Here is an 11,372-nt window from a genome sequence, read left to right on the forward strand (position 1 = left end):
ACAGTCAAAAGGCTGATCAAGGTGATGCAGTTTTCTGGCAGTTAGAGGCAGGCAGTGGATGGATTTCTCATCTGTACTACCATGCTGGGAAAAAGAAAATGGGAGTAAGGAAAAGGATAAAATGAAAGAAACTGGAGATTATCCTATGGCTTGGGTTTGCTCTACCTTTTTTCTCTGCAAGGTTAGTGATGATTTCTGTCACTCGAACACTAATTATAGGGAAGTCCATTCTTTCCTTAGGGTTGCCGAGTTTGGTTTTCTGTTGAATCTTGCTCACACTATGCTTTTCCTATATGTGGGGTAGAGAACACAGTGTTCCTCCCTGGGGCTTTACTGTCCACTGGACTGGCAGAGCAGATGGAAAACGATTATCCTGCACTTTCATGCCAGTGTCCCAACAGGTGTCAGCTTTTCCAGGCAAGCCTGTGTAAGTAGATTCCTTCTGGGCTGGCTGATCGGTCATAGAGGTCTGGGATTCTTGCTCAGGAGCAAATGGTCTGCTTCCTTGCTGGGCTTGGGGCACAGGGAAGGGACTGCAGCAAGGGTGAAAGCATGCCTCCTGCTGCTGCAGGGCTGCTGCAGGGAGCAGTGAACAGCCCTACACAGTGTTGATGCAAGACACAGACTAGAACTGGCACTGCAGGGCCCAGCCCCCAGCTGCTCCTGCTGAGCACCTTAAAACTATGACTCCTGTTACATACACACATCTGAACTAACAATACTGGTGGCTGCTTCCCAGACCCCTAGAGGAATTGCTTGCTCCTAGGAATCCTCCATACGGTATGAGGAAGGTCTGTGTAATGCAGGGCTCCACCCTCAGGGTGATAAGTAACAGAATGATAAGTAAATGCTCCAAATTCCCAGGATCGAGGGCACACACTGCAAACACACTGTGAGATACAGCCAAGGACTCTTGTCCACATGCTGCAGAAGCAGGAAGTCCCAGATCTGACCAGAAAAGAGAAACCATCCTTTGAGGTGAAGGCAGTTATCTCCCTGCGCCCATAGAAACTTCATTGATAGTGTTTGCATGGAAAGAGGAAACTGACTTGGGTTTCTATGAGCAGTTCCTAAAGATGCTTAGCAGCAAAGGTTGGACAGAAAAAGTAGGGCAGATGGTGTCAGTATGTCTCCTTTTTTGAGCACTAGAATACCTATAGACATATCACTGCCCATCTTTGCCCATCTAGCCTCTTGTAGAGCTCTGAACTTGTCTTTCTGTCTCTTGCAGAGCTCCACCGCCACGAGAGCATCCAAGAGAAGAATGTGAAAGAAGCCAAAACCAAGTGCAAAACCATTGCATCCCTGCTGACAGACGCACCCAACCCCCACTCCAAGGGGGTGTTGATGTTCAAGAAGCGCAGGCAGAGGGCTAAGAAATATACATTAGTGAGCTTTGGGAGTGTCGACGAAGACCGTTCCTACGAGGAAGAAGACGGAATTTTCCCAACTAGTGAGTCTGAATTTGACGAGGAAGGTTTCTCTGATGCCCGAAGCTTAACAAATCACTCAGACTGGGACAACACTTATCTGGACATTGAAAAGGGCAAGTCAGACTCTGAGCAGAAAGAAGAGAAACAAAAAGGTTTGAGTGAAGCCTCGGGTAAGGGAGCACGGTTATTTGAGCAGCAGAGGGAAAGGGCAGGGAAGTACACAGTGGAGAAAGTCCCTGCACAGAGGAGCCCCCAGCTCACCCCAGCTGCCCAGCCACAGCCGGGCATGGTGAATGGAGATATGCCTGTGCCACAGAAGACAGCCAGTGTGCCCCTCAGCATCCACCTGGAAGGTGTGCCCAGCAAGATGCCAGCCACCACACCCACTCAGGTCCTGGCTCCCCCCAGCCCCACTGTCTTCCCACACCCCCCAGGCACACCTGACCCCTTCTCTTCAAGCACGAGTATGTTCAACAGATCTGCACGGCCTTTCACTCCTGGTTTTTCTGGCCAACGCCCAGCAACATCCTCAGTCATCTTCAGGCCATCTGTACCCAAAAAACCCAGTGAAAGCCTTGGTGGGCAAAGCACGGTGGTCTCCCCTTTCTCACCTCTGGCTCCAGGAACACCTACCAGTGCCCCAGCACCAACACACCGTGGTCCAGTGAGCTCCTCCACATCTCTGTATATTCCTGCACCAGGCAGGCCAACAACACCACTAGAATCACAGCCAAGAGCTGGAGGAAGCGGTCCGGAGACTAAGCCTTCTGCCAGCCCTGCGCGGACATCCACTGCCTCTATATTCCTGTCAACTCCCTCAAAGCCAGGAGGGGAGGCGGCCTCTGCAGCATCCCAGCCACGAGTCCCTGGAACAGCCTCTTCTTCCTTGTATATTAGCCCAGCACCAGCACAGCACATGGTAAGCACCTCCCCGCTGCCAGTGCAGCTTTCTGCCAACTCAGCAGCAACACCACGACCTCCTTCTGAGCCCTTAACCTCCAGGGAGCAGAGGATTGCCGTGCCAGCTCCCCGCACAGGCATCCTGCAGGAGGCTCGCCGGCGGGGCAACAAGAAACCCATGTTCAGTAAGGTTGAGGAAAAGAAGAATTCACCCAACCCCGAGCTCCTGTCTCTGGTGCAGAACCTGGATGAGAAGCCGAAAGGTGACCACCCTGGGGCAGGCTTTGAGTCTGGGCCTGAGGAGGATTTCCTTAGCCTGGGCGCTGAGGCTTGCAACTTCATGCAGTCCTCAGGCCGCAAGTTTAAGACCCCACCTCCAGTGGCTCCTAAGCCTCAGCAGCAAGATGGTGGACTGGTAAATGGGGCCCACGACATGCCTCAGCTTAAAGGCAAGGGGGCACAGCTCTTTGCCAAACGCCAGAGCCGCATGGACAAGTTTGTGGTGGAGACAGCAACAAAACCAGAGTCGAAGCCCAGGACCCCTTCACCTTCACCTTCTCTGCCTTCATCCTGGAAATATTCACCCAATATCCGGGCTCCACCTCCGATAGCTTACAACCCAATGCATTCCCCTTTCTATCCTCTGGCAGCCAGCAAGTCTCAGGCTAGTAAGGCAGAGAGCAAAGTGAAAAAGGCACCTGGCCAGAAGTCAGGGAACAAGGCCATTGATGTCATGCACCATCAGCCCTATCAATTAAAGTCAGCCATGTTCTGTTTTGGGGATCCCCCAAGCTCCAGCACTCAGGAGTCTCCTGGTCAGCCAGGCCAGCAGGCCAGCTCATCCTTCACTGCAGCCAAGCAGATCCCTGTGAAAACAGCCAAGACACAGGAGATTCGTCGCTTCTCCACCCCTGCTCCCATGCCTGCTTCGAGCAGCTTGGCACCCACTGTGCTTGTGCCCCGCTCAGCCACCACATTGGATGAGCCGGTGTGGAGAACAGAAATGGCCTCTTCTGCCCCTGCTACACCAGCACCCTTCCAGATGGAGCTCAGCCAGTCCCCTAAGCCATATCAGAGTTCCCCAGAGTTTGGTCAGGCAAGCCTGGGGCCCTCCCCAAACCCAGCTTCAGCCTCTCGGTTTCAGGTGGCCAGGCCCAAATTCTCAGCAGCCAGAACAGGAATGCAGGCCAACGTGTGGAGGCCAAGCTTTGGCCACCACTGAGGCAGGCATCATTCCCATCCCATCCATGGCCCTGCAGAGGTAGTGCTCGTTTTGTCTTTCTTGTCAGCTCAGTATGTTGGGGTGGTGTGACACAAAATGAAGAAAAGAGAAAAAAAAATACTCCCCTTCTGCACCACCCTCTCCCCCCACCTCTCTTTGATCTTGGATAGGCAGCTTCATGGCAAGGCTTACGGTTGTGGCTACAGAGGGAGGAAGAATGTGCAGAGAGGGCATGCGTGGTACTCAAGGACCGAGAACTCACATACAGCAGCAAAGCCCACCTCTGGAGAGGTGAATTGTAGGTGTTGTCTCACATGAGGACGTGAAGTGGTTTTCCTCTGAGGGCTTTGGAGTCAGCTCTGAATGAAGGAGCCTTGAGGGGACAAAAGCCTTGCTGGAAGAAAGGATTCCAATGCAGAAGTCCTAGCTTTCCCATAAAACTGTTTTTTTTAAAGCCTGTTAGTCTGTACACATGCGCTTGTATGCCCACATGTACGCACACAGAACAGCAGTAAGTGGGAAGCAAAAGGAGAAGTGGGCTCTGCACTGTGCAGTTCTGCCAGATACCTTTCCTGAGAGGCCTGGGAAAGGAGGCAAGGGAGAACAGCAGGAGTGTTTGCACACAAACATGGAAGCAGTGTGCACTGTGCAGGAGGATGACTATGGATGCCTGTTCCTCTAGTCACCCAGGCTGGAGCTGAAAGGGAGTCATGTAGCTGGCACTAAACACAGCTGTCAGGTCTGGGAGCAGTTTGCCAGTGGGGCCTTGGATGGACTTGCTAGGCTACCACAAGCTAGAGGAATAACAGAAGGAAGTGTTAAATTTTGGAGATACATAAATAGCAAAGCTAAGCTCAGGCTGTGGCTGGTAGGCTCCAAGCAAGCCCTGCAGCATTAGTCCCAGTGGAACAGGATACAGATTCTGTAAGTGTAAAGAAGGGTTGTGTAGGAAAAGATAAAGTTGCCTTTAAAAGGAGGCAGGATTGAATATGCATTTATACATGAGCTTTTTGTTTAGTTTAGGACAGAAATATGGCTAAATTGGAAATGGTTCATTACATAAAACTTCCTGAAAACTCTGTTGAGCTGGGAAATATATCCTCTTTGCAGATAGTCTCAGCAGGAGAATGGGAGACAAAGAAATGGAGTCACGAGTGGAATTTCATACTAAATGATTTAACTACCTGTGAGATTATTTGATAAAAACTGAAGTGCTCTGAAATTCCCAGAGGATCTGCATTCTTACACATGCATACAGAGCTCAATCTGCTGGCAGTGCTGCAGAAATAGGACCACTTTGAATGCCCCGGGCTAGATCAATAGCATTTAAGAAGAAAGCATTCCCTTTACTAAGGAGGAATTCAGGGTATCAGTAGGGTTTCTCTGCATGTGTGTGTGTATATCACATGTGCTCTGGTCTATACACATCCCTGTCATTTGCTTTCCTGCCCTTTCTCCCCCTTTCGTAGCAGTTCCACACATTGGGCTGGAGAATCTCACTAGCAACTCTAGTCCTGGACAAGTTTGAGAAGGACAGAATGAAGGAAAAGTAAAAGCAATACACAATCCTACCAGCTCTCTTTGAATCCTTCACAGTCTGGCTGGGCTTGCTTTGCAGACCTGTTTGCAGTGTTCATTGTTGGGGGCCCTGGAATGTAGGAAAAGCATGCCGGAGAAGGAGGAGAACAACAATTACATCTCTCTTGGCAAACTATCAGCTGTGGGAGAGGATGGAGAGAAAACCCTTGGGAATGTCCTGAGTTAGTAAGAAAAGGGGTGCAACTGGTTGGATGACATGGGAGAAGCCAACCTCAAATGATGAGGTGATGCTATTTCTTCCTGGAAAGCCCTAGAAGGGAGGTCTTAGCACAAGTCTTCGTTGCAGAGATAACTCAGACCACCAGAATCCACTTCACTATAGTGAGGGAGAGCAGCCACGCTACAGAACCTTACTTGCACCATTACTTTCTCACTCATTCTATGCTGTGCTGCATTGTCATCATGTCAGGAAAAGAATCCCAGGTGTTTAGCAAGCTAAATCTCTGTGATTCTTCCCAAAGACAGAAAGTCTTCTATTTTTCTAGGAAAACCATGGAGAGGAACTAAAGAACTGGTAGTGTTGCTAAAGCTTTGTCTGTAATCTTTTTGTGGAGCACTGGCTGTCTGTCACTGGCTGATGGTTTTAGCCACTAGCCTTAGACAGACCAGCTTGCCCAGGCGGAAAGTGTCACTGAACTCAGGTGTAGAGAGGGGTTATGTGGACCAGAGAAAAGGTGCTCAGGATAATTCTGCAGTAAAGAAATAATCTCAGAAATTCTGAATCTTACTCTAGTGTTCCTGTCTCTCATGGACTTAAAGATCAAGTGTTGTCAGGGCCTGAGCATCGAAGGAATTTCATTTTGCCACTGGGGAAAAAAAAAAAAATAAGAAAAAGAGAGAGAAAGAGGTCTGGCTTTAGCATGTTTGTGAGATTGCATCTGGCCTGTATCTGGGTGGCACTTCTCCAGACTTCTAGGATACACTGATGCAAGCCGATGAGTGGTGGCCAAACACTGTGGACTGTTACATGACAGGATCTGAGTGTAATAACTGGATTTGGTCCATCACTTCTGTAAAGTAACGGACAGAAGATGGAAAATATTCAGGTCTGATTGGAGAACTGATATTAAACATCAGATCAAGGAAGAGAATCAGGATGCTGGGGATCCTGCATTTCACCTCTACCATTCTTGGTTCAAAGCCAGGTTTGGAAGGAAAGCTACCTATCCTATGCTGAGGACAGAGCAGGATCTGCAAAAGCAGAAGGTGCTACAGATGAGGCCTATAGTGCTTGTAGAGTATCGTGAACAAGGCCTGTGGCTGCAAGTAATGTGAGATGAGAACTAATACTGAAATACATCTGCTAAGCTATAGGGAAGAAACCTGCACAACTGCTGGCTTCAAGCAGCTCTGCTAGTGTCTGCTCATGAAACTAATGTGGCTGCCTGTTAGGTCCCAGCTGAACCATATACAATTGTCTTGAACCTCTCCAAATTTATAATTCCTCAGCTGTTAAACAAGCACAGATGTAAACTTGTTGGACAAGTTTTAGCTCCCACCTGCTAATTTATGAGCTGCAATGGTAGGCCGTACCCCAGTATCCCCTAGTTAAGCATCTGAAGACATCTATGTGTGTTCTGATTTAAAACTGCTTATCATCCCTCCCCTCTAGCATGCTGCTATGGCAATTATGAGGGTTTATCTTGGCTTCAGAAGTGTCAGTCTCTTCCCTCTGAATATATGGGAACACTTGCCAGGGATAACCTCAAGTTCCTGCAGCAGCTGAGAGGAACTATCTCAGAGGAGACTGATGTGATGAGAAGTCACTTACCACCAGACATGAGCACAGTGCCACCCAGGATTGTTCCTCTGATCGAATTTGCTCCCTTCCTGCTATAATATCCAGCACACCCTACCAGGCCCTCTTCATAGAGGATACTCATCAGTGCTCTGAAAATGGGAGTTCCACAGCAGTGCTCTGTCTGGTGACAGACGTGACCCCAAAAGGTGAATAGATTTGGTGTCTCTGTTTTTGGAAGTACATTTTCCTGTTTTGTCTTTTTTTTGCAATTTACAGTCACTTTCTATTTGTTTGTGCAGAAGAATAAACTTGTGATATGCACTTTACGTGTGGCATTTTGTCACCTTCTTTGCTTGGCACCCAGAAGGAAGTGCTGTGTACCTCACATGCAGTTTAGCACTACCACAAACTTTTAAAGCCATGAGAACATAGGAGTCCAAAAAAGGATGGGAAGTCTTGACAACAAAAACACCTGGGCATAAGTTGGCCTTACAGCTTCTACATATTAAAAAAGGATTAAAAGATGGATAGACTCCATCTCTAACACTAACCCAGTTCATGTTAAAGTCTACTCAATTTCTGGGTCCTGAGAGTTTCACTGTCCGCAGTTTAGAACAAGTGTTAGCAGACCTCCTCCCTAGATGTACGTCACTGACAAGTAGCAATTCCTGAGCCCTACAGGAGATGCTGGGGTCAGCTGTAGGATCAGACTGCAGACTGGGCTCTGGTATAGGTATCATTTTATGGATGTTTCTCAGATTAATTGCAGCCATCCAGCATATTTCTGATTGATTTGTGGATAGGAAACACACAAATGAGTAAAAAAGTCTGCTGATGCCAAACTGAGCTTCAAGTCCAACCAGAAGCTCAGTTCCTAAAGAAATAAGTCTACAGATGCACAGGCTACAGATTAGGACTGCATCTTGTTTTGCTTAATAAAGCTGACATAGTAGGATTATGAGCTATTCCAGATGGTTTAACACATTGCAGGACAGTTGCTGTGTTCAGGACTCCGATTAAATTCCCTGTTAACCTCTATAACCTTCTCAAGTGAGAGTCATTTCTTCTCACAGCAGGTCATGTCAGAAGGAGCCAGAAAAACAGACTTTCAAACGTGGGGGGGGAGCCGGCTGTGAGTTTACTGACCCAAAGCAAAGCCAAAGGATTATTGAATGGCTACACAGAAGGCTAGCGATGAACATGGACTTCAGTGTGCTACTCACTATTTTAAAACAAGAGAGCAATAAAGTGCTTAGTGGGGATACCTGCCTCCATACAATCATTCTAGTTGGAAGGAGAAGTGTCCAGCAAAGTGCATACCAGGCACGTATGCAGAATATATGAAGAGTAAGGATATTTGCTGGCAGTACAGACCTATAGCTTCAACGGCCACTAGATGTTGCCACTGTTCTTCTCCAAATTAACTGGAGTTTTGGCATTCACCTGATGTGGCGTTAAATCTGGAGGGTGTAAAATCTTAGGAAATCCTTCCCTCCTAATCTATCCTGTTTTGGCGTTCACATACGACATTTCTTAGTACCACACGCCAGAGGAGAAGACCAGCCTCATACCAGGGAGTTTTGGCAGTGGGAGGCCTGGTGCAGCACGGAGGGCATTCCTGGGTTGCAGCACGTGGAGCATGCAGACAAACAGGCTGCCCAGCAAGGAACACCCCGCAGCTACGCCAGCTATTCCAACGCCCACTCCAGCATTGTGATCAAATCCTACATATTTCTGTCCCAGCCCTAAATCTCATCATACATTTAGCCCACGTAGTGGCAGGAGAGAGCCTGGTGTTAACTATTTCTCCTATTGTGTTGCTACAACAAAATACTGACAAGTAATGTCTGCATAAAATTGGAAGAGATTAAGAATATAATACATATTTTAAACTACCAAATAAAATAACATAAAAAGACATATTTCAAAACAACAACAACAACAAAAAACTCCCTCCCCAAAAACCAACCTGAATGTTTTGCTACTTCTTCTAGAACAGATCAAATTACATTGAAATCTGCTGCTTATGAGTATTTTCAGTGTATGCTGGTCATGGGCTCCAGGGAGAGAAAGGAGCAAGGCCACTCTGTATCCCTGGAAATTTTTAACAGTGAAGGCTGTTTGTCAGACAAACGCTGCTTGCCAGGCTTTCACATAGTCAAAATCTGCTCGGGAGACAGCCCTGCTGAGGATTTATATCTTGGCTCCTACCTATGTCCATCTAGCACGACCTAATGAGACAGATCTCATCTGCTGCTCTTGAAATGACTTCAGAAACATCAACAATTAGAAGTTAGATCGTTTGAAATTAGGCACATGGGAACTCAGCACAAAAATAAATGTTGAATATACTGGTCAGAGAAAGCAATGCTTTGTGCAGGCTGTTCCAGAGGCCACTTAAGTAAAAGGTATATTTGGAAAGAGGGAGGTGGCCACAGTGACATACGGGCAGTTCCTTGTATGATTAAAAACTCCTCCCTGAAGTGCTGCAGTGTCCTGGAGCCAGGAAACGTACTGCCCTCACTGACCTACATGGAAACTCCATACTCAAGCAAGGACTGAATTTAGCCCCCAAATCTCATCGCAATCCAGGAAGGGAAAAAACAACAACAAAACAACACAAAGAAACAAATAAAAGCACAAATGAAAAACAAACAAAAAGAGAAACGAAAAATACCCATGCTATTCATCAAGCAAGTCTTCTAGTGATTTAAAACTTGGAGCCTTGAGTAGAGCCCTACACCATTTATTATCTACATTGTTTCCATCTTGTAACTGAAAGCAGAGATATCAGATTGGAATAATATCACCAGTGGAAAAATCCACTAAGCTGCTGAACCTGGCATCATGGCGGACCACGAGTACAGTCTCTGCTAAGCCTACCAAAGATGCTTCTAGACTATGAACTACATATTTCTATTTCCCAGGGAAACTGCATAGAGAGAAGGAAGGAGCAGGATTTAGTTCTCAGCCTGGCAACTGAAAATGGAGACATATCATTTTATCTGAAGACAGAGTAGGAGGTGAGAATCTCAGTTAAAGATGTGCCTTGGTGGTTAAGTGTCAGACACAAGACTGCTTTATCCAAATCACCCTACAAATCCTGGTGCCATACTAATAGGATACATCCTCTCTTACATTCTGTATGCGTTCAAGGCTCTGGCTCTGTTCAGCACGCTCCAGCTGTACTCTTAGGTCCCACATCTCACCGTATTTGCCTTGTCCCTAACCTCACCTGTTTCTTGCATCTTGGGATGGGGATAGAGGAATTTGGTCTCCTGGAGGTATAATTTGTGCACGTGAAAGCACTGGAGATGACTGGAAAAATAATGCAGTAGCTATAAAATGGCCTGGAAACAGTTGCTGGAAGCAAGTAGAGATGAGGTTGAGTTAACATCGCCCCAGCAGCCGCATGAAGGTGCCATATAGTGGTAGCTGCATTTCTCAGCTTTGTGTCCTAGTATAAATCATATTCATTAGTGGATTATCAAAAAGAAATAGGCCCCCATGGGTCATTCTGGTGTATCTGCTGGTTTCAGTGAAGAATGCAACACTTGCTTAGACAGGGGGAAGCTTATAGCAAAGTATTACTCCAGATGTGAATAAAAAAGAATAAGTGCTGTGCTATAGGCACAATGTGAGGTACACACATGGGTGATGTGGATACAAGGGAGGGGAAAATGGGAAAATTCAGGCTAGGAGATTGCCAGATGTGCATCCTCACAGATAAAGGTTATAGCAGTCTTAATGCTTTGTGCTTTTCAACACACTGATCTCTTTGGGAAATTTTATACTCATTTGGTGCATGAAGAAACAGTTGTGAAAAGAAAAAGTGCCCATATCCTGACAATATCAATTTTGCTTGCAATTCTACATGCTGAAGACTTTCTACTACAAACAACACTGTGCTGCTTTTCCCCCACTAGATTCTAGGTTTATTAAGTGGACAGCTGGATTCTGATCTGATGTGAAATGGAGGAGCCAACATTTTCTGTAGGATTTCTGCTTTACATGAAATCTGAAAGGTATGTACATCTTTGAGTAACCTAGTAAGATGAGATACATTCTCTCCATCCTGGAAGGAGAACCCAAACGGGTATGTGGGAACAGGCAGGGTCACCTCAGAAGGAGCAAGCAGGAGCTAAAGGAGAGGAGTAATTTGCATGCCCAGACCTACACAACGTGCAGGCAACCATCCTTCCTTATTCCATGAATCAGGAAATGAGTTTCCTTGCAGTTTGATTCTTCTGGGTTTCCCACACACATTGCACAGCTACTTCCTAAGTCTCTCTAAATAGCTTTCTAGACTTTGCACTACTTCTCATTTCATGTATATGACTATTTTACTTCTATGCTTTCTGATGCATTATTTGAATGCCTGGCATTTTAGAAGTTATGTATGAGAGCCTAGAGGAGGCTGAGTTTAATGATGGAGAGGGGAGGGGACAGAAGAAGGATGTAAAGAAGAGCATGACTT

At 46.7% G+C, this 11,372-nt stretch overlaps 1 protein-coding gene and 1 long non-coding RNA gene across 3 annotated transcripts in view; one reads left to right on the forward strand and one right to left on the reverse strand.

Moving 5' to 3' along the window:
• SYNPO2L (synaptopodin 2 like) overlaps positions 1-7,221 on the forward strand; it is a 34,981-nt gene extending 27,760 nt beyond the window's left edge. For both annotated transcript variants that reach the window (XM_421618.8, XM_004942082.4), the window contains one exon: positions 1,232-7,221. In XM_421618.8, coding sequence (XP_421618.4) covers positions 1,232-3,555 — 2,324 coding nt within the window. In that variant the 3' untranslated portion in view covers positions 3,556-7,221. The remainder of the gene's footprint in view (positions 1-1,231) is intronic.
• The window catches only part of LOC112532650, a 60,030-nt gene that overhangs the window by 26,304 nt on the left and 22,354 nt on the right, over positions 1-11,372 (reverse strand). The gene's annotated exons all lie outside the window — the stretch shown is intronic.

This window comes from Gallus gallus, chromosome 6, assembly GCF_016699485.2.
Source record: "Gallus gallus isolate bGalGal1 chromosome 6, bGalGal1.mat.broiler.GRCg7b, whole genome shotgun sequence".
NCBI classification, from domain to species: Eukaryota; Metazoa; Chordata; class Aves; order Galliformes; family Phasianidae; genus Gallus; species Gallus gallus.